At 41.2% G+C, this 24,669-nt stretch overlaps 1 protein-coding gene across 1 annotated transcript in view; it reads right to left on the reverse strand.

Annotated features, from left to right (window-relative positions):
* LOC140187838 (protein phosphatase Slingshot homolog 2-like) overlaps positions 1-24,669 on the reverse strand; it is a 145,048-nt gene that overhangs the window by 81,214 nt on the left and 39,165 nt on the right. Inside the window, exon 2 of the mRNA XM_072243629.1 lies at positions 23,689-23,732. Coding sequence (XP_072099730.1) covers positions 23,689-23,732 — 44 coding nt within the window. The remainder of the gene's footprint in view (positions 1-23,688; positions 23,733-24,669) is intronic.

The following is a 24,669-nucleotide window of genomic DNA, read 5'->3' on the forward strand; positions in this document are numbered from 1 at the left end:
TCACCATTGTTTTATGCAGCTAACTCAGAGTGACTGTTGGCATCATAGTAACCTCTCTTACAAGTGCCATTCTTCTCCAGCAACTAAATTTAGATAGGCAGCCTGACCTAGGCAATGGAGCTCTGGTTTCATATGTTTTCCACTTTTTCACGATGAACTGCACTGGGCTCCAAGGTATGTTCAGTGCTTTGGAGATGGTCTTGTACCCTCCCCTAGATTTGTGCTTCTCTATTATAATTCCTGACTTGTCTTTGTTTTGGTTTGGTCTGTTGAAAATCTACCATATGATTGGACCTTACAGAGAGAGGGGTATTTATTCTCATGAATTCAATGAAAACAGGTGATACTTCAATTTTCTACATCAACAAATTGGGTGAGCTGGTAAGCTAATACAGTATTGCACCTGAGGAACATTAGTGTCATAATTACAAAGGGGATGAATGCTTTTTCAGCCTCATAATTTTAGTTTTTAATTTTTAGTAAATTGTTGACAGGTTTTGGAATTTTTCTTTTGATTTGACATGATGAACATTTTGTAGCTTAGATAAAAAATCCTACTTCAATATATTTTAAATTTATTAAATGAGACAGTAAAATATGAAAATGGTTATGGGGGCTGAATACTTTTGTATTTTAACGTTTCAGTCCGACACCCTTCGTCAGGACTAACTTCGTCTCGGCCTGAAACGTCGACTGCACCTCTTCCTACAGATGCTGCTTGGCCTGCTGCGTTCACCAGCAACTTTGATGTGTGTTGCTTGAATTTCCAGCATCTGCAGAATTCCTGTTGTTTGCGTTAAAATTACTATACAATTTTGTTTCACCCATTTGTACCCACTGAATCTGGATCCTAATTACTCTTCAAGGAGAAAGCTTATTTTCACAGCCCACTTATATCTTCTGCCCAAAATTTTAAATCTGTGCTCCCTGGTTCTTGAGCCAAACATGAATGAGAGCAGCTAGCTCAATTTTGGAGAACATCCAAACTCATACAGGGTAGGGATAAGTTTATATATAGATCCTAACAATTCACTCTGCCAGCTTGGGTTAGAAATAGGATTTAATCAACTAGTTCTTACATTTTTTTAAAGTTAAAAACAAATGGTTACTAAGCATCTTCTACAATCCATCTGATAAGTTGCAGTTGTAAAAGAATGTGCTGTTTGAGATCTTTAAGAATAATATTAAGGTCACTGGAGTCTTGTTGAACTAAACAATGAGTACATTGTTAGTGATAAGAGGCTTTGTTCTAATGACAGTTTTGTATTAAACTACAGGTTAAGTGGTGACAGAAGTCCATAATAGGGTGGATAACCAGTACATACAATTTAAGATGATTACCAAAAGAATGGAAAAGTGGTGTGCAATGGAGTGGTGCACCATGAAGTAAATAAAACATTACTAAGTGTCCAAAGTCTTTAAACAGACTTAATGCATAAAATGTATGAGCTCTAAATAAAGTTTGAGAAATTATTTGCAACAGAAACATGCAAACAGGGCAGCAGAATATGTCACTAATGGAAGTCTTTCAGAGAACAGCCACAGACAATCTAATACTGCAGTAAAATGCAGTGCTGTTTAAGGCTAAAATATTTTCAGCTTACAAGTTCAAAAAGATCATGTGCTCAAGAGTCTGAGCCAAAATAACTAACAACTCAGCCAAAAAAGCTACTAATTGAACTAAGCTGATCATTTATTCTTGACCTTATCAGTTTGCAAAAGATTGTAGATTTGTCATTAGAATGAGAGAAGAATGACATTGCAACTTAGCAAATATATAATCCAAAAATGACTTTGTGAAATGTCCAAGCCACATACAGGAAGTAATGAAGAAAATCCAAATGGGTTTTATCCTTGCTTTAGTCTCTTATCAAGCTGAGTCCTAGCTGGGTAAACAGGAAGTGAACAATGAAATATTCAATCAAAGAAAGTCCTCCCTTCATCTTTTAAGACTTTCCTTCTAACTTAGATAGGCTAAATTTTACCAGTGTTGTTATTTTTAACACATCTGTTGGAAATCAAGAACACACATGATGGGCTGATTGTTAATATGAGAATATTAACTTGTTAGTTTCAAACAAAATCTACAGTATCAAATATCCATAAAATCTTGAAGCCCACATACAAAGAGAACGGAGGGTAAGAAAACTATATGTTACAAATGAGACATACAAATCATGGTAAAGGAGTTCTTTCAAGCTACTTAATAAGGTCTCAGAAGCTGCTGCCACCTCAGGAACTTTACTTGACCAAATTATTATCTTTAGAAAAGCAACGAGAAGCAAGTGTCAAAGTGGGCAGAAGGTATAAACAAACTCAGGATTCCAAGTTCAAATTTATTGTCACAGGATATAAATGCCATAAAATTAGCTTTTTACAGCATCTATACAGTACATTACCCAAGTTAACTTAAATTAACATAAATTATACATAACTTACTTGACAAAATAAACAAAGATATTAGTGCAATTTGAGACAGAGAAAAAGTAAGAGTGAGGTTGTGTTAGGGTTTTCCAGGTTGGTTCAAGAACCTGATGAAGGTGGGGAAGAAGTTTTTTGAACTTTGAGGCTAGAGTCTTCTATTTCCTGTCTGATGACAGAAGAAAGCACAGCCCCAGACATGTATTGGAGCATGATATTAAGCTTTAAAAGGTTAAGCACCAAACTGAAATCAATGAATAACAGTACATGTCCATTTATCCAGAGTAGAGAACAAGAGATAGTGCTTACTGTAAACTTATTGTGGCGATAGGTGAACTGAAGAGAATCCAGGCCTTTACTAAGGTAGGAGTTGAGTCCAGAGTAGAGAATGAGAGATAGTGCTTACTGTAAACTTATTGTAGCGATAGGTGAACTGAAGAGAATCAGTTGGCCAGCACAGGTTTTTAAGCACTTGACGAGGAACATCATCAGGGCCTGATGTCTCGCAAGGGTTCAACAGATGTCAGTCTCCAATGCTAAGACCACAAGATTAATTGGATGCTGTGGGGGCTCGCATTCTCTCTTCAAAGTGTGCATAAAAGACAATAAACTCATAAGGGAGTGGATGCATCAATGTCGTCTGTGCCACTCGATTTTGCCTTGTAGGTGGTGATGGTGTTCAGGACCCGCCACAAATATTCATTTATGTCTCCAGCTTCATCAAGAATTGCCTCTTCTCTCACACAACACCCTTTGTAGTCGAACTTCTTGTAGGTTTCTTGATCAGTAGTCTTTAACGCCACAGATCTAGCCCTCAGAACATACAGATCTCCTGGTTCATCTAAGCCAGGGGTTCCCAACCTTTTTTGTGCCATGGACCACTATCATCAAGCAAGGGGTCCAGGGATCCTAAGATGGGAACCCCTCATCCTAGGGCTTCTGGTTTGAGAAAGCCTGATACGTTTATGTGGACGCATATTCATCCACAGGAGCAGTTTAATAATGACTGGTGAATTCATTCAGACTTTTCCATGAATTCCTGAGTATGGTCCAGTCCACTGATTCAAAGCAATCCTGCATGTGGTCTCCACTTCCTTTAACTATACCCTTGTGGTCCTCTCCACTGGAGCTGCACTCTTCAATTTCTGCCTGTACACAGAAAGTAGAAGCTTGGCCAGATGGTTGGAATTCTTGGTGCAGCCATGGGATAGCTCAGTGGGCACATGGTTAAAGTTATAACAGCTGTTACAGGCAGGAATAGCCTGTTGAGTATTTTGAGTCTTCTGGTGTTACAGGTGACGTGCCAGTATTACACACAAGAGATTCTGCTGGAATACAGAGTAACAAACATAATATCCTTTTGGAACTCAGCAGGCCAGGTGGCATCTATGGAGAGGAATAAACAGTCGACTGTTTATTCCTTTCCGATGATGCTCCTGGCCTGCTGAGTTCCTCTAGTATTTTCTGTGTGTTATGCAGGGGCTCAAATGTAAACTGCAATAAAGATAATGGCAGCAAATTCCCTTGGCAGATAGTACAGATACCATTTGACTGCCAGATGTTTTGGGGCAGGGGGGCAGGGAGAGAGGGAAGGGTAAGGACTGTGACAAACCACCACATTTGATCACCTCGTCGAGTTAGTCAAGAAGCAAACAAAACCACCTCTGCCTTTACCTGAAGCTGCTCTATATAAATACTAATGCAAGCATCCTTTGGCTACAGGCCCAGACTAAATTTAAGCCTAAACTTCCTTGTAGTAACCTTGATGTTGGAAAATATTGTTGAAATAATTCAGGGTCAGAATGAGCAGTCATTTGGACAAGTATGGATTGGTTTTCTGGTGACCCAATCAAATTGGGAGCAAGAGAGGAAGCCACTCACAAGTTGGTAAGAAAGATTTAAAAAGGTGCGTTCGCTAGCTTTTGCAGTTATGAAAAGTTTTGCAGTTATGGCAGCCCAATGAAATTGCAATTCATCAGCAAGGGCAAATAAAAATAAGGCAGGGACAAACAGAGTGGCTTTTGGCTCAGGCTTGGGAAAGGTAGTATCTGATACATTTCCTCTTCATCATTCTTCATTCTTCATCTGTTAGTGCACTGAGAACGGCTCCAGGGACTGAGCTGTGTTCTTGTTATAGATGTGGGAATTCTGGGAGACCTCCAGCATCCCACATAACCACATCTGCACCAGGAGCACTGAATTGGAGCTCAGTGACCTTCAGCTCATTCAGGAAACTGAGAAGGTGATAGATAGGAGCTGCAGGGAAGTAGTCATCCCTAAGCTGCAGGAGGCAGGTACCTGGGTGACTGTCAGGAGAGGGGAAGGAAAGGAAATGGGCAGCCAGTACAGAGTACTCCTGTGCCTGTTCCCCTTAATAATGAGTATACCACTTTGGATACTGTTGGGTGGTGGGGGGGGTGCCGCAGTGACTGGGTCTTTGGCACTGAGTCTGGTGCTGTGGTTCGGAAAAGAACGGAGAAGAAGAGGACTGCGGTAGTGATAGGGGAATCCATAATTAAAAGAGTAGATACAAGATTCTGTGGACACAATAGGGACACCTGGATGGTATGTTGCCTCCCAGGTGCCAGGGCCAGAACTTTTAGGATCGGGTTCACGACATTCTGAAGGGTGAGCAGCCCGAATTCTTGGTACATATTAGCACCAATGGCATGGCCTAGAAAAAGTAGGTCCTGAAGAGAGGATTTAGGGAACTGGGTAAAAAGTGGAAAAGCAGGACCTCAAGGGTAGTAATCTCTGGATTGCTGCCTCAGATTGCCCAGCAGCACTTCCATCCACAGTGATTAAGTGTTTTGAGAGGTTGGTGATGAAACACATCAACTCCTGCCTGAGAAGTGACTTGAAACAGCTCGAACTTGCTCACTGGCACAATAGGTACACAGCAGATGCCACCTCTTCGGCTCTTAACTCAATCCTGGAACATCTGGACAGCGAAGATGCATACAACAGGATGCTCTTTATCAACTACAGCTCGGCAGTCATACCCTCATTCCCTCAAAACTGATCAATAAGCTTCAAGACCTTGGACTCAATACCTCCTTGTGCAATTGGATCCTCTATTTCCTCACTTGCAGTCCCCAGTCAGTGTGAAAACTGGGGGGTGGGAACCGAACTGAAATGACGGAGGAAGGGGTGGTTGGCTCACAAATAGAGAAAGCTTGGAGACAGTGCGAGAGGGAGAATAGGCAGGTGATTGAGAAGGGATGGGCTCAGACTGATGGTTTGAGATGTGTCTATTTTAATGCAAGGAGTATTATGAACAAAGCAGATAAGCTTAGAGTGTGGATCAGCACTTGTGGAGCTATGATGTTGTGGCCATTACAGAAACTTGGATGGTGCAGGGGCAGGAATGGCTACTTCAAGTACCAGGCTTCAGATGTTTCAGAAAGGATGGGAAGGAGGGAGGCAAAAGAGGTGGGAGCGTGGCACTGTTGATCAGAAATAGTGTCACGGCTGCAAAAAAAGGAGGAAGTCATGGAGGGGTTGTCTATGGAGTCTCTGTGGGTGGAAGTTAGGAATAGGAAGAGGTCAATAACTACACTGGGTGTTTTTTTATAGACCACCCAATAGTAACAGGGACATCAAGAAGTAGATAAGGAGACAGATTCTAGAAAGCAGTAATAATAGCAGGGTTGTTGTGGTGAGAGATTTTAATTTCCCAAATATTGATTGGCATCTCCTTAGAATGAGGGGTTTAGATGGAAGGTTTCTTGACACAATATGTAGATAAGCCTACAAGAGGCGAGGCTGTACTTGATCTGATATTGGGAAATGAACCTGGTCAGGTGTCAGGTCTCTCAGTGTGAGAGCATTTTGGAGATGGTGATTACAATTCTATCTCCTTTACCATAACATTGGAGAGGGATAGGAACAGACAAGTTGGGGAAATGTTTAATTGGAGTAAGGGGAAATATGAGGCTATCAGGCAGCAACTTGAAAGCATAAATTGGAAACAGATGTTCTCAGGGAACTATACGGAAGAAATGTGACAGATGTTCAGGGGATATTTGCGTGGGGTTCTGCGTAGGTACATTCCAATGAGACAGGGAAAGGATGGTGGGGTACAGGGACCGTAGTGTACAAAGGCTGTTGTAAATCTAGTCAAGAAGAAGAGCTTACGAAAGGTTCAAAAAAACTAGGTAATGATAGAGACCTAGAAGATTATAAGGCTAACAGGAAGGAGCTTAAGAAGGAAATTAGGAGAGCCAGAATGGACCATGAGAAGGCCTTGGCAGACAGGATTAAGGAAAATCCCAAGGCATTCTACAAGTATGTGAAGAGCAAGAGGATAAGACATGAGAGAAAGGACCAATAAAGAGTGACAGTGGAAAAGTGTGTATGGAACCAGAGGAGATAGCAGAGGTACTTAATGAATACTTTGCTTCAGTATTCACGACGGAAAAAGATCTTGGCGATTGTAGGGATGACTTGCAGTGGACTGAAAAGCTTGAGCATGTAGATATTAAGGAAGAGGATGTGCTGGAGCTTTTGGAAAGCATCAAGTTGGATAAATCACCAGGATCAGACGGGATGTACCCCAGACTACTGTGGGAAGCGAGGGAGAAGATTGGTGAGCCTCTGGCAATGATCTTTGCATCATTAGTGAGGACAGGAGAGGGTCTGGAGTATTGGAGGCTTGCAGATGTTGTTCCCTTATTCAAGAAAGGGAGTAGAGATAGCCCAGGAAATTACAGACCAGTGAGTCATACTTCAGTGGTTGGTAAGTTGATGGAGAAGATCCTGAGAGGCAGGATTTACGAACATTTGGAGAGGCATAATATGATTAGGAATAGTCAGCATGGCTTTGTCAAAGGCAGGTCGTGCTTTATGAGCCTGATTGAATTTTTTGAGGATGTGATTAAACACATTGATGAAGGTAGAGCTGTAGATGTAATGTATATGGATTTCAGCAAGGCATTTGATAAGGTATCCCATGCAAGGCTTATTGAGAAAGTAAGGAGGCATGGGATCCAAGGGGACATTGCTTTGTGGATCCAAAACAGGGTTGCCCAAGGAGAGCAAAGAGTGATTGTAGACAGGTCATATTCTGCATGGAGGTCAGAGACCAGTGGTGTGCCTCAGGGATCTTTTCTGGGACCCCTACTCTTCATGATTTTTATAAATGACCTGGATGAGGAAGTGGAGGGTTGGGTTAGTAAATTTGCTGATGACACAAAGGTTGGGGGTGTTGTGGATAGTGTGGAGGGCTGTTAGCGGTTACAGCAGGACATTGATAGGCTGCAAGACTGGGCGGAGAAGTGGCAGATGGAGTTCAACCCAGATAAGTGTGAGGTGGTTCATTTTGGTAGGTCAAATATGATGGCAGAATATAGCATTAATGGTAAGACTCTAGGCAGTGTGGAGGATCAGAGGGATCTTGGGGTCCGAGTCCATAGGATGCTCAAAGCAGCTGCGCAGGTTGACTCTGTGGTTAAGAAGGTATTGAGGGATTGAGTTTAAGAGCTGAGAGGTAATGTTGCAGTTATATAGGACCCTGGTCAGACCCCACTTGGAGTGCTGTGCTCAATTCTGGTCGCCTCATTACAGGAAGGTTGTGGAAGCCATAGAAAGGGTGCAGAGAAGATTTACAAGGATGTTGCCTGGATTCGGGGGCATGCCTTATGAGAATAGGTTGAGTGAACCTGGCCTTTTCTCCTTGGAGCGACGGAGGATGAGAGGTGACCTGATAGAGGTGTATAAGATAATGGGAGGCATTGATCATGTGGATATTCAAAGGCTTCTTCCCAGGGCTGAATTAGCTAGCACGAGAGGGCACAGTTTTAACGGTGCTTGTAAGTAGGTACAGAGGAGATGTCAGGGGTAGTTTTTTTTACACAAGAGTGGTGAGTGTGTGGAATGGGCTGTCAGCAACGGTGGTGGAGGCAGATACGATAGGGTATTTTAAGAGACTCCTGGATAGGTACATGGAGCTTAGAAAAATGGGTAACCCTTGGTAATTTCTAAGGTAAGGACATGTTCGGCACAGCTTTGTGGGCCGAAGGGCCTGTATTGTGCTGTAGGTTTTCTAGGTTTCTATGAAAAAGGCAACAACATCTCCTCCATGACCTCCATCAGCACAGGTGCACCAAAATGCTGTGTGCTTAGTCGTCTGCTCTACTTGCTTTACACTTATAACTGTATTGACTAATTGTATCACAGCCTGGTTTGAAAACACTAATGCCCTAGAACGGGATTTCTTCTGGGGAAGGTACAACATGTACAAAAGGGACAGGTTACATCTGAACCATAGGGGAACCAATATCCTAACGGGCAGGTTTGCTGGAACCTTTGGAAAGGGTTTAAAATAATTTGGCGGGGATATGAACCAAAGTGATACAACTGAGGATGGGCAGTTGGTACGGAAGCAGAGGCATTGTATAGTGAGACTGTCAGGAAGGACAAGCTGATGATAAAGCAAAATTGCAGTCAGTGGGATGACTTGAAGTGTAATGGGGGGGGCAAAATTGAAAAAGGTGACAAATACAGGACTGAAGGTGTTATATTTGAATGTACACAGTTAACACAATAAGGTAGGTGATCATGTAGCACAGTCAAAGATTGGCAGGTATGACGTTGTGGGCATCACCGAGTCGTGGCTGAAAGATTATAGCCGGGAGCTTAACATCCAAGGACACACATTGTATCAAAAGGACAGGCATGAGAGTAGGGGCTGGCATGGCTCTGTTGGTAAAAAAAAATTAAATCAACATCTTAGAAAGCGGTGACGTAAGATCGGAAGATATAGCATCCTTGTGGGTAGAGTTAAAGAAACCACATGAGTAAAAAGACCCTGATGGGAGTCCTCCAAACTGTAGCCAGGATGTGGGCTATAAATTACAATGGAAGATAGAAAAGGATGTCAAAAGGACAATGTTACGATAGTCATGGGGGATTTCAATATGCAGGTAGATTGAGAAATCAGGTTGGTGCTGGATCACAAGAGAAGGAATGTAAGGAATGCCTAGGAGATGTTTTCAGAGTAGCTTCACACGCAAAATGCTGGAGGAACTCAGCAGGCCAAGCAGCATCCATGGAAAAGAGTAAACAGTTGACGCTTCAGGCTGAGACCCTTTGCCTTAGCATTTTATGTGGGTTGCTTGGATTTCCAGCATCTGCAGATTTTCTCATGCTTGTGGTTTTAGAGCAGCTTGCTGTTAGGTCCACCAGGGGCCCAGCTATTCTGGACTGGGTGTTATGTAATGAACTGGATTTGATTAGCGAGCTTAAGGTAAAAGAACCCTTGTGAGGCCATGATTATGATATGATAGAATTCACCCTGCAATTTGACACTGAGAAGATAAAGTCAAATATATCAGTATTATAGTGGAGTAAAGGGTATGACAGAGGCATGAGAGAAGAGCTGGTCAGAGTTGATTGGAAGGGGACACTAGCAAGAATGATAGTAGAGCAGCAATAACTGGAGTTTCTCTGAGCAATTTGGAAAGCATACCAAAGTAGTAGTATCTTAAAAAGTAGGATAATGCAACCATGGTTGACAAGGCAAGTCAAAGCCCACATAAAAGCAAAATAAAGGGCATATAACCGGTGCACCAATCATGAGGTGGCAGAGAGTAGGCCGTACACAGGTTCAGGAGCAAAGTTTAAAAGGGGAAAGCTTTGCGGGAACTCATCTATAACCGGCACACTAATCCTGAGTTGGAGCGCAAGGAAGGTTCAAGCATAAAAGGGAGACACTGACTAGCAGAGCAGTCACTGACGGAGTAGTCTGAGGCAGAGTGGTAAGGCTTTGGCTCACTCGGGCTTCGGCGATGTAGGTGGGTAGGTGGACTTCAGGTTTTTTTCCCCTTGCATTTTTTTTCCCCGGAGGAATAGAGAGCATGTCTGTAGGGTTAGTACTTTGCTCTGGGTGTCAGATGTGGGAATCCTGGGATTCTTCCAGTTTCCTAGATGACCACATCTGCACCAGGTGCCCTGAGATGCAGCTACTGAGAGACCATGTTAGGGATCTGGAGCTGCGGCTTGACGACCTGCAGCTTATAAGGGAAAGTGAGCAGGAGATAGATAGGAGCTACAAGGAGTTAGTCACCCAGAGGTTGCAGGAGTTAGATAAGTGGGTGACTGTCACGGAAGGAATGGGAAGAGCTCAGATAGTAGAGAGCACGCCTCTGGCCATCCCCCTCAGTAATCTTTATCTCGTTTTGGATGCTGTTGAGGGGGGTGATCTGACAGAGGACGACCATGACAATCGGGTCTCTGGCACTGAGCCTGGTTCCGTGGTGCAGAAGGGAGAGAAGAAGATGAGGAATGCGGTAGTCATAAGGGATTCCATAGTGAGGGGAACAGACAGGGAGCTGGGTAGGAAGCTGAAAAGCAGGACCTCCAGGGTAGTAATCTCAGGATTGCTGCCTGTGTCACGTGCTAACGAGCACAAGAATACCATGATTAGGCATATTATTGCGTGGCTGAGAGAATGGTGTAGTGGGCAGAGCTTCGGGTTCCTGGATCATTGGGGTATCTTCTAGGGGAGGTACGATCTGTACAAGAAGGACGGGTTACACCTGAACCCAAAGGGGTCCAATATCCTAGAAAGCAGGTTTAATAGACCTGTTAGGGAGGGTTTAAACTAATTTGGCAAGGGGATGGGAACTAGAGTGATAGGGCTGAGGAAGGGGAAAACAGAAATAAATCAAAGATAGCTGCAGCAGAGTTGATAGAAAGGACAGGCAGGAGATGAGGCATAATCACAGCCATGGAATGAGTTACAGGGCAATAGAGGCGTGGTGCAGTTAAAACAGAAAGCAACAAATACCGGTCTGAAAGTGTGATATTTGAATGCACGCGGCATAAGAAATAAAATGGACAATCTTGAAATTCAGCTACAGATTGGCAAGTATGACAATGTGGCCATCTCTGAAACTTGGCTACAGGATGGCTGCCATTGGAAGCTGAACGCCCAAGGATATACATGTATCGGAAAACTAGGTTAGTATGCAGAGGAGGTGGTGTGGCCCTGCGTAAGGAAATAACATTAAATCATTAGAAAGGGATGACATAGGATCGGAAGGTGTAGAGTCTCTAATGGTTGAGTTAAGAAATGGCAAGGGTAAAAGGACCCAAATGGCAGTTGTATACCAGCCTCCAAACAGCAGCCGGGGTGTGGATTACAAATTACAGCAGGACATAGAAAAGGCGTGTCAGAAGGGCAATGTTATGATAATCGTTGGAGATTTTAATATGAAAGTGGATTGGGAAAACCAGGATAGTACTGGATCTCAAGAGAGATAATTTGTAGAATGTCTAAGGGATGGTTTTTTATAACAGCTTGTTGTTGAGCTCACTAGGCTGTGCTGGATTGGGTGTTGTGCAATGATCAGGAGGTGATAAGTGAATTTAAGATTAAGGAATCCTTGGGGAACAGTGATCACAATATGATCGAGTTCACTTTGAAATTTGAGGAGAAACTAAATTCCAATGTGTCAGTATTTCAGTGGAAAAAAGGAAATTACAATGGCATGAGAGGGGAACTGGCCAAGGTTGACTGGAAAGGGACACTAGCAGGAAGGACAGCAAAGCAGAAATGGCTGGAGTTTCTGCAATAAAACTGCAGGACAGATATATTCCAAATAAGAAGGAGGACACTACCTTGGCTGACAAGTGAAGTCAGAGCCAAAATAAAAGCAAAAGAGAGAGCATACAATGAAGCCAAAGCTAGTGGGAAGATAGAGGATTGGGAAGCTTTTAAAAGCTTGCAGAATGAAACTAAGAAGGTCATTAGGAAGGAAAAAATGGCAACTAATATCAAAGAAGATACTGAACACTTCTTAAAGTATATACAGGTTTTCCCCGCCATCCAAAGGTACTGCGTTCCTATGAAACAGTTCGTAAGCCGAAATGTCGTAAAGCGAAGAAGCAATTACCATTTATTTATATGGGAAAATTTTGTGAGCGTTCGCAGACCCAAAAATAATCTACCAAATCATGCCAAATAACACATAAAACCTAAAATAACAGTAACATATAGTAAAAGCAGGAATGATATGATAAATACACAGCCTATATAAAGTAGAAATACTTTTCTACAATCATTACTGAATTGTTCTCCGTAGCGAAAATCTCACGCAAGCGCCGTCAGCAGAAAATCTCACGCAAGCGCTGTTGGCAAAAACACAGCACAAGCGTTCTCCAATAACCTTTAAGCTATGAAGCTGCCAAATCATACCAAGTAGCACGTAAAAATACACAGCCTATATAAAGTAGAAATAATGTATGTACAGTGTAGTATCACTTACCAGAATTGGTTCAGCGCCGAGCACACTGATGATGGTGTGTTAGACTGAGTCGTTGCAGGTTGGGTGGTGCAGTGGCCCCCACCCTCCAGGCCGCTGACCGATACATTGACGTGAAGCATGTAGGGGTAGCCAGAAGGCACACAGCACATCTTTAAGAAAAAAGCCGAAATAAACATGCTAATTAATTAGGTGCCAACCAGCACGTAATTGTCGGCCCAGATCAGTGCCGATTTCCAATTGCGCCGTCTCTGATCTGGGCCGACAATTACGTGTCGGGCGGCACCTAATTAATTAGCATGTTTATTTCGGCTTTCTTCTTAAGGATGTGCTGTGTGTCTTCCGGCTGCATTCTCCGCGAATCGGTATCTGTCCGGGGCCCAGGTGTAGGTGGTGGGACACTGGGGTGTCATCTCGTCGTCTGTTTCCATTAGAGCAGGCAGCTTATCTTCTCCTATGACTGCCCGCCTCAATATCGAAGGTCGAGGTTCGTCGTCTGCTGTGGCTGATGTGGAAGGCTTGCTTGACTGCTGAGCCTCGCGCATTTTTCTATCATAGAGTTTTCTGTAAGGACTCAAACCATCTTGCAAATATCCCCTAAACCTACGTACCCTTTCAAAATTAAAGTCGTACTTTATCATTGCAGCGAAAATCTCACGCAGGTGCTTCAAGTTCAGTTTGCTGCTGCATTCAGTTTCGATTGTTATCCTTTCTTCTTCCAATTGCATCAGCTCTTCATCTATCAGTTCTTGGTCATGGGATGCCAAAACCTCTTCAACATCATCTTCGTCAACTTCCACAAGCCAAACTCACTTTGTCCTTACTTCGTTCACCACGATCAAAACGCTTAATTATGTCTAGTTTTACGCTAAGTGTAACACCCTTACGAGCTCTTTTAGGCTTTCCCGATACCTTAGAACTCATCTTGCAAATGGTTGCTCACAGGCACATGTTTAAGCAATGCCGGTGAGAATGCAATTCCGAATCCCGGGGAGAGCGGCTGCTCGGGGCGCGCGCTGCCTTTTCTCGCACACTGATTTTCTCCGTAACAGTGAAAACACCTTCTGAAAGCGAAAACAGGGAACTAATATAGGTCTTTCCTAACAGTGAGGTTTCGTAAAGCGAACGTTCAAAAAGCGGGGGACACCTGTAAAGGGTAAGAGAGAGATGAGGGTAGATATAGGACCAATAGAACATTACGCTGGAGATATTGTCATGTGAGACGCAGAGATGGAAGAGGAACTGAATGCGTATTTTGCATCAGTCTTCACAGTGGAAGACATCTGCAGTATACCGGACATTCAAGAATGTCAGGGAAGTGAAGTATGTGCAGTGAAAATTACAACTGAGAAGGTGCTCAGGAAGCTTAATGGTCTGAGGGTGGATAAGTCTCCTGGACCTGATGGAATGCACCCTCAGGTTCTCAAGGAAGTAGCTGGAGAGATTGCAGAGGGATTAACAATGATCTTTCAAGAATCGTTGACATGTGACTGTGGAGACCAGGTTATTGAGTGTATTTAAGGTGGAAGTTGATAGGTTCTTCATTAGTCAGAGTGTGAGAGGTTATGAGGAGAAGGCAGGAAAATAGGGTTGAGAGGAAAACGGATCAGCCATGATGAAATGGCAGAGAAGATTCGATCGACCGAATGAACTAATTCTGCTTCTATGTCTTATGTTCTTATGATTAGACATAATTAACAAGGATCCTGCATAATTGACTATAATAGTTTTATTTTTATTTAGTAATACAGCATGGAGAAGGTCCTTCTGGCCCTTCAAGCCATGCCGCCTCAGCAACCCCAACAAACCTGATTAACCATAACCTAATCCTAATCACGGGATAATTTATAATAACCAATTAATCCTGCCAATACGTATTTAGATCGATTGAGGTTTTTGATTAAGTAATTGAGAGGGTTGGTGATGGAAATGTAGCTAGCATGGTAAATGCAGTCTTTCAAAAGATATTTGGTAAGACTTCTACATTATATGCCAGCCATTCACACTGAAGGCCGAAAGAGACTGAAGCAACTTGCATAGGAAAGTGGCAATAGTAGTAGTTAAAATTGGTATCTGGACTAAAGGTAGTGCACAGTACTGTTCCCCAAGCCCACTACTTTTGTTACATTGAAAATTTGGATTTGACTGTACAGAGCACAATTTTTCAGTGCTGCAGATGTTACAAGACTTGGAAATGCAGTGAATCTCGCAAGATTATTTCAAACTTCAGAGATATGGACATGCAGGTGGATTGGGTAGCTGGGCAACAGATAAAATATAGTACAGGTGTCCCTACTTTACGAATGGTCACTTTACGCCACTTCGCTTTTACGAAAAACCTACATTAGTACCTGTTTTTGCTAACTGAACGAGGATTTTTGCTTTTACGACAAGCGAAAACAGCGTTCAGCATTTGTTTTTGCAGCGAGCCATTATAGAGGCAGCACGCGCCCCCAAGCAGCGCCACCAAGGTCCTCGTTCGGGAACTACATTCAGCATCTCAGCATCAACCCACCATAGCTTAAACACGTGTCTGTCAGCATCTGTGCTTTATCTCAATTTATTTTGTGCATCCGTTAGCAAGATGTGTCCTAAGGTATCGGAAAATCCTAAGAGAGTTCTTAAGGGTATTACACTTAGTGTAAAACTGGACGTAATTAAGCATTTTGATCGTGGTGAACGAAATAAGGGCATTGTGCATGCGTTGAACTTGCCTGCATCCACTATTTGCACTATTTACACGCTGAGAGAAAGAATCTTGAAAGCCGCCGATGTTACTATTGGTTCTGCTCATAGACAAGTGTTGTCTTTTAGTCGGCATCCATGGAGAGTCTATTGCTTGAGTGGATTGATGGGTGTACAAAGCGTGGTGTTCTGTTATCTCATACTTAACGAGAAATCAGTCAGTCTCTTTAATAAGCTGAAATAGAAAGCACTGGACGATGGTGATGAAAGTGTTGCAAAAGTGGAAGAGGTAGTCATGGGTGGTTTGATTGTTTTTTGAGGCGAGGGCAGCCTCATAGCTTAACGTTTACTGGAGAGAGTGCTTCGGCTGATACTGAAGCTGCTGAAAAGTTCCCAGAAGAACTGAAGGAAGTAATTACAGAAGTTGGTTATTCATATAAGCAAATGTTTAACTGTGATGAAACTGCGACTTATTGGAAAAAAATTGCCGAGCAAGACATTTATTTCAATAGAAGAAAAGCAGGCTAAGGGACACAAGGCATCGAAGGACAGGTTTACTCTAACGCCTATTATTAACGCCACTGGTGATGCTGTCTACTAGTGTACCATTCAGAAAATCCGAGGGCAGTTAAAGGCATTGATAAGAATACACCTCCTGTTGTGTTCCGTTCACATCCAAGCGGTTGGAATACCCAAGTGATTTTTTCTGAGTATATGAGTGGATACGTTAGTCCTTTTGATGACAAATACCGTAGGGAAAATAACCTCGATAATATGTGTCTTGTGATTGTCGATAACTGTGCTGCTCATCCACCTGGCATTACCGAGTATGGCAGTAACATTCGTGTTGTGTTTTTACCGCCGAATACAACATCGTTGCTGCAACTGTGTGATGAGTTTTATTGTAAGTGCCATCGACAGGGCAACTCTGAGGCATCTTTGCAAGAGATCTGGAAAGAATACAATATAAAATTTGCAATCGCCAAACTTGGAGATGCTCTCGATAGGCTAAGAGTCTCAATGAGAAATGGTGTTTGGGGGAAACTGTGTCCCGAAGCAGTGAACGATTTTAAAGGCTTCAAACCAACAAAAATAAATATGGCAATAGTGACTTTGGCTAAGGAGGCTGGGTTTGTGGAAGTTGACGAAGATGATGTTGAAGAGATTTTGGCATCCCATACCAAGAACTGACAAATGAAGAGCTGATGCAATTGCAAGAGGAAAGGATATGGATGTAAACTGAACGCAGTAGTGAATGGCCCAAAAGTGAAGTCGCCCAGGAACTGAACATGAAGCACTTGCATGAGATTTTCGCTACACTTGACAGTGTTGCAATGATTGCAGAAAAGTATGACTTTAATTTTGAAAGGGCATGTAGGTTTAGGGCAAGTTTGCAGGATGCTTTGAGTGCTTACAAAGAGCTGTATGATAGAAAAATGTGTGAGGCTAAGCAGTCAAACATACTGTTGTACTTCAAGCCTTCCACATCAGCCATAGCAGACGACGAACCTCGACCTTCGACATCGAGGCAGGCAGACATAGAAGAAGGTGTAGACGTTAGTGACCTGCCTGCCCTGATGGATTCAGACGACGATGAAGTGATACCCCAGTCTCCTGTACCTCCCACCACCCCAACCTCCGACGACACAGCCTAACACACCATCATCAGTGTGCTTGCTGTCTTCCCGATTCCGGTAAGTGAAACTACACTGTATATACATTATTTCTACTTTATATAGGCTGTGCATTTATCATATCATTCCTGCTTTTTCTATATGTTAGTGTTATTTTAGGTTTTATGTGATATCTGGGCAAATTTTCTTAGTTCTGGATATAACGACAGATATAACTCTGTAAAAATCCTTTTCCAGCAGATTCTTGTCCCTTAGACGCCATGCCTCATTCTTCCGCCATTAGCGCCTATCTCTGTGAAGTAAGGTCCGAGAAATGGCGGGAGGGCCCTCTTTAAACTTGTGTTTACCCTGAGAAAGACTACCATGGCCGTGAAGCCTTGCGCAGGCAGGTGTGTGCACGTGTGTGTACGTGCCGATTTTTTTTTCTACAAATCGGTTTTTGGCTAAAGCTTCCTGATTCTGGAAAGTGAAACTACACTGTACGTACATTATTTCTACTTTATGTAGGCTATGTATTTATTATATAATTCCTGCTTTTACTATATGTTAGTGTTATTTTAGGTTTTATGTGCTATTTGGTATGATTTGGTAGGTTATTTTTTGGGTCTAGGAACGCTCAAAAATTTTTCCCAAATAAATTAATGGTAATTGCTTCTTTGCTTTACGCCATTTCGGCTTAAGAAAGGTTTCATAGGAATGCTCTACTTTTGTAAAGGGGGGGACTCCCCCCCCCCAGGAAACATGATGTGAAATATTTTGATAGGAACAAAATAAGAGGGAATATAAAACCTAGTGAGTACACTTATAAAATGTGTAGAAGACATCTGGAGGTATTGATGCATAGTTTGTTGATGTGTCAAGGCAGATTGAAAAAGTGGTTGAAATGCGTACAGGACACTTGTCTTTATAAAGACGTACTGTGTACACAAGCAAGAAAAACAAAGTAACTTTTTCAAATAATGATTCAGTTATAACTGCAGTACATCATCAAGTCTTAGTTGCCACATTTTGGGACAGATGTAAAGGCTTTAGAGAGGATGCAAAAAGGATTTACTGAAACAATGTCAGGAATGAGGGATTTTAGTTATGTGCATAGATTGAAGCTGCTAGGGTGTTCTCATCGGAACTGACAGGATTATGTAGAGATTTGATAAAGAAATTTAAAATCTTTAACAGCACAGAGTAGATAGAGGAAAGCTGTTTCCATTGGTAAAGGGTTAACGAACTGAAAGGACATAGATTGAAAGTGACTGGCAAAAGAATTTAAAGTTACATGGGAAAATGTGTTCTTTAAAAACACATTGTGTAGTCAGGGTCCAGACTGCAACAATTGTGGGAGCAGATTCCATTGCAACATTCTGACAGGATAGAATCACAGAGCTATGGGGGAGTGCAAAGGAATGGTATTTAGCAGATTACTCTTTACAGAGCAGATACAGACTCAATACTGTTGCGATTCTGATTCTTGTTCTAAATTCTCCCATCAATAAAAAATTGCTTCTCACCATCTATATTATCAAATCTTTTACCTTCAACCTCAGTTAGTTCACCACTTCAACCTTATATGCTAAAGTGAACAAGAATTTTATACAAATTGTGCTCAATTCAATCCTTATAGCTGTGGTGCTATTTCATATATTTATGCTGTATCAGCCATGGCCAATATCTCCTTTCTGACATGCAGTTCCCAGAACTATATGCTATAGACTATATGGGGAATAACTAGACCTCCTTGAGGCACAAATTTTACTGCTTTTGAAAGAAAACCTAAGATTGAAAGGCTTTTCCTAAACATTCCTATCCACTAGATTCTTGCGCAACCCACCCACATAATTCCACCCCCCATCCCATAATTCTCTACTCATTAACAATTCCTAAACCCTTTCCATTCACATCAACCTCTTGGGTTGAAATATATATATTCTCTTGCTTTCTTACAGTAAACACCAGCTGCCACAGTTCTGAATCTTCACTTAAATCTGCAGATATTCCTCTGCACATTCTACACTGCATATACCAAGCCCATACTCTACTTTTTGTTAACCATCTCATAAGATTTGATGAATGCTTTCCAGAAGTGCAAAAGAAGACATCCTTGAACATACCCTCACCTGTCACACTAGTTATTTCCCCAAAAATATACAAGGATTTTGTAACTTAATTTAAAAAACAAGTTAAGAAAGCACTGCAATATGTCACGCTGAACTATGGACAGGAAAGACTAAAGATGACTCATGGGAGGTATCGAGTACAGTAATGAATATTCACAGTATAAGTTGTATACATACCCTTGAAGGGCAAGCACTCACATATAATTTAATTAGTTAGTCAATAATGAGATGTGAGAAAAATGTGTGAAACTAAAAGGACGAACATAAGAAGCAAAAGTGAATAAAAATCATGTACACTGAAAGATATACTCAATGGCCACTTTATTAGGTACCTCCTGTCCTAATAAAGTGGCCACTGAGTGTCTGTTCATGGTCTCCTGCTGCTGCAGCCCATCCATTTCAAGGTTCGACATGCTGTACATTTGGAGATGCTCTTCTGCACACCACTGTTGTAACACATTGTTATTAGAGTTGCAGTTGCCTTCCTGTCAGCTTGAACTAGTTGGCCATTCTCTTCTGACCCCTCTCATTAGTAAGGTGTTTTTGACCACAGAACTGCAGCCCACTGGGTGTTTTTTTTTTGTTCTTTGTGCCATTCTATGTAAACTCTGGAGACTGTTGTGTGTGAAAATCCCAGGAGATCAACAATTTACAAGATACTCATATCACCTCATCAATCCACAGTCACAGTCACTTAGATCATATTTCTTCCTCATTCTGATGTTTGGTCAGTACAACTGAACCTCTTTACCATATCTGCAAGTTTTTATGCATTGACTTGCTGCCACATGATTGACTGATTATATAATTCCATGAATGAGCAGGTGTACCTAAAGTGGCCACAGTGCACTTCAAATATTAATAGGACTTGAAGGGTAAGAGTTGAAGACGGGCTCAAAAGCAGAAAAAGGAGGTCACGATGAAATTATCTGTTAGTGCTAAATAGAACTAAACAATGAGGAGTTCAAGAATTTACTTAATTATTTTGTCACTTCAATCCATTTAACTAAGGCAGAAAGGTCACTTTAATGACTACTTGAAAAGCATCATAAATGGAACTTATTGGCAAAGAACCACAGTCTTAAGAGTTTTTCAGGCAACATAAACAACAGGATTTAATTATTTATTTTGAGATAAACACTTTCATAATCACTGCACCATCACATCAAATAAACATCTGACTTGTAGTATAAAAAAACTTATGACTTGTAGGACAATTATTCAGATTCTATACATTCAAACTAATAACTGGTATAGAACTCCAACTCTTCTAAAATACCATGCAAATGACCAGCTAAGTAAACTAACTATGCTTTTATACAAGTTTATTATTATTTATTATTATTTTATCCACTTTTCAAATCTGCCACTTGGAAACAAGTTAGCCTGTGGCTAACTGGCACTTTCTCGATTAACCAAGTTAGTGCAAAAACAAAGGAGCTGGTTGTGGATTTCAGGAGGAATGGAGATGGGCTAATCCCTATTGATATCAATGGATCTGGGGTTGAGAGGGTAAACAGCTCTAAGTTTCTCGGCATCCACATCACCAAGGACCTCACGTAGTCTGTACACACCAGCTGGGTGGTGAAAAAGGCACAACAGCACCTCTTTCACCTCAGACGGTTGAGGAAGTTTGGTATGGGCCCCCAAATCCGAAGAACTTTCTACAGTGGCACAATTGAGAGGATCCTGACAGGCTGCATCACTGCCTGGTATGGGAACTGTACCTCCCTTAATTGCAGGACTCTGCAGAGACAGGTGCAGACAGCCCAGCGCATCTGTAGTTGTGAACTTCCCATGATTCAGGACATTTACAAGGACAGGTGTATAAAAAGGGCCAGTAGGATCATTGGGGACCCGAGTCACCTTAACCTATTCCAGCTGCTACCATCCAGGAAACGATGCCACAGCATAAAAGCCAGGACCAACAGGTTTTTTTTTATTAAGTGAAATTGTGAACAATAGCCAGATCAGAAATGTTGATCGTCAACTAGAGAACTCTGATAGGCCAATCAGATGGTTCACTGCTGCTCAGCGATAGAACACAAAAAAATCTTATGTACAATTAAGAAACATTAAAAAATGGTAGAAATACTGGAGTCATGATGATCATGATGAACTCTGCTGAAGAGAGACATTTATACACCTGCTGTCCTCCATAATTCAAAGAGATTGAAAGATAAGGCTCCAAGACAGCTTCTTCCACCAGGCCATCAGACTGATTAACTCACGCTGATTTGAGTGTACTCTATATTACATTGACTGTTCTATTTATTATAAATTAATATGAATTACTCTGATTGCACATTTAGATGGACACATAATGTAAAGATTTTTACTCCTCATGTATGTGAAAGATGTAAGTCAATTTAATTATACAGTAATCTGTAGCGCATGGCAATGAACACATGGCCTCCTTATTCTTCCTCCTAAATGATGCCCTATAGACAGCCAAACTTCATTTCAGAATAGAAAGTTTATTTTATTCACGTCATGCACTTCAGGCATTAGAGAACTGCAGAGGAAGGAATAAAGGAGAGAGGGCACAAGGCTGAACATTCTTATTTCAATCTAGCTAGCACTGTATACTTTATTTGGCAACTTACTTCAAATAAATACCAAAGTTGTGCAGACACAATATTTTACCTTATGCTTATTGATCTACATTGTGGCTATTGCCCAAATAAGAACCAAATTTAAATTCACAGCCTATTTATCAAAACCTACAATGCCCTCGAGTCTTCTTATTTGTAACCTTCTCCACTCTCTATTCATCTGCAATTGCTCTGCAGCTCTAATTCGGCTGCTAGATTATCCCAGCATTGATCTGCCACTGCTCAGGAATTGCGTACCAAAACATCCCCATTTTTTCTCAGATGCTAAGTCTTCTTAAACCAAGCTTTTGGTTACACATCCAAAAATTTCACTGCATGATTTGATGTCAACACTCTTGACAAGTGCCCCAAATAATTTAGTTATGTTAAAAACACTATGATAATTTCAAGTTGGTGCTGGAAGAGTCAAGGTAGGTTTTAAAACCAATTTTCCTTCTGGGCCAAAGTAGAGCTATTATCCTGAGTTAGACAAGAAAATATTGTATATCTGAGTTTCAAATTCAATACTTTAATTCTTACCAAACTCCATCACTGATCACTTACATTGATGCCTGGAGCCAAAAGATTTCAACCACTGCAATCACTGACTTTGTTTCACAGCAGTATCTCCACCTACACAGATCCCACAATAAGCCACATCTTACTACCATGTGCACACTGAGTGAATTAAGGACGTTTTAAAAACTTACATCAACATCTCTCCAAAACAGTAAAGGCCATATAGTTTTTCCGAATAACTTTAGTGTCGCTTTGTCTTCCAAATCCTCAAGACAGCCTTGTCTTGTGCCTCATGTGATGGGGCCACATACAGATAATTCTAGTGCACCTGGCATTGAAAAATTCCCTATGATCCTCGCCATGAAAGATGTCAATTACTAGAGACATCGCCAAAAGAATAAATAGTCCTTGTTTGTGATTTTTACATCATTATGCACATCTTTCCCTTCCACAAGAACTTGAATGTATTTAGGCACCACCTAGAGGTAGTGAACTGAAAATTGAAGAGCACAGTCAATGTGGGCTACTGCAGCCATATTATATCCCTGTAGCAGTACCTCCTCCTCTGCAACTCTGCTGCCTTCTCTTTTATACTACAAGGTTGGATGAAGTTTGGCTTAACAAAGTTGTTGACTGTGTTTCTAAAGAGATGAGAGAGAACAAAATAACCTTTGATGTAATTGTTTAAAGTTATAAAGATCAATAGGCTTTTACAAAAAGCAAATAACACAGATATCAGAGGTCCTTTTAAACATTTATCATGAATTTAATTATCAAGCAATCATGTTTAAAAACCATTTACTGCAACTTACCTCTCATCATTAAAGATTAGCTTCATGTACATCGAAACATCCAGTGAAATGTGCCATTTACATCAACAACCAATACAGTCCAACAATTGTGCTGGGAGCAGCCCAACAGTGTTGCCATGCTTTTGGCACCAACATAGCATGCCCACAATTTACTAACTGTTTGGAATGTGCAAAGTAACCAGAGCACCCAGAGGAAACCCACTTGGCCACAGGGAAAATGTACAAACTCCTTACAGATAAGCGGCACAAACTGAACCCCAATCTTCCAATCACTGGCGCTGTAAATCATTACATTAAAAACAATGTTACCATGCCGCCCTTATGGACTGCCTTATAACTTCAGTACTAAATATTTATGTTCACATGTAGCAAAGGGACTACTTCCCCTCAAGTTAAAGAGGAATAAAAAATGTTTGCAACCCAACAGCCACTATCACGTTATTGAAGGTTAAAATTTTAAAAAGGATTTATCTTTTAGATAGAGGGCAAAAGCCATTGGGAATAATTATTTTAGGAACATAATTATTAAAGTCATAAATTAGTGTTCTATCATTTCTGAAAATATCAAGGCTTATCAGACAAATTTAATAGTTTTTAACAAAAAAGTAATAAAAATAGATGGGTTAAAATTAAGTGACAGTTCTTACCTCCGCGGTTGGGATCTGCGTTCTTCTTCTACACTGTCTGCCTCCTGTAAGGTTTTAAAAGAAATAAAGAGTAAGAAAAACAAGCTTTTTTTAAAAAAAATCCCCGCAAGAATACTTACTACATTCGGGAATGAATCATTTAGACTAGAAATATTGACTGGCATTGCAGTAACAATTATCACAAAATGAAAAATAATGTACAATTAACTACCAGTTATATCTTTCCATAGTGAGCTTGTAAGTGACAAGGAAAGATTGGGAACAGGTTGCCACTTTTACAATGAAAACAAAATGCTGAAAAATTCAGTGGGTCAGAATGCATCTGTGGAAAGAACAAGTTAACATTTACGTCTGAGACCTTTCATCAGTTCTGACCCGGTAGCACCTATTATATCTATTTAAAATTTTAAGCACCTGCAGTTCTTTTGATTGTCATATTTTCAAGGCCAGTAAAAGAACAGCACAAACTGTCCACGAGTTATGCACTACCTCCAAGTCTCAGGCTGTTGGACAAGTTGTATATTAAGATTAACGTGTGATTAAACACTAACGTTTTGGCAGGAAATTCTAGATGAATGTCAATTGACACAGGAAAACCAAATTCAACTGGAAAAGACTACAAGTTAAAACATTCTGCAAACAAAAACTAAAAATGGGACTACTGTTTTAAATGCCAGGTTTACCCACACTCAATGTTTAAAGAACAGCTTCTTCTCCTCTGTCATTAGATTTCTGAATGGTCCAGGAATACAATCTCGTTATTCATCTTATGTATAATTACTTCTTTTGTAACTTACAGTAATTTTCATGTCTTGCACTGGACAGCCTGAAAACAACAATTTTCACTACTTACGTCAGTGATAATAAATCTGATTCTGATTCTAGGTTCTGTTTCCACAGTCATTTATAAGCTGCTAATATCATTCCAAATCCAGCTTTCCAACCTTTAATCTTCCCAGTCCAACATAAGCAACTCATCTG

This window comes from Mobula birostris, chromosome 25 (assembly GCF_030028105.1).
Source record: "Mobula birostris isolate sMobBir1 chromosome 25, sMobBir1.hap1, whole genome shotgun sequence".
NCBI classification, from domain to species: Eukaryota; Metazoa; Chordata; class Chondrichthyes; order Myliobatiformes; family Myliobatidae; genus Mobula; species Mobula birostris.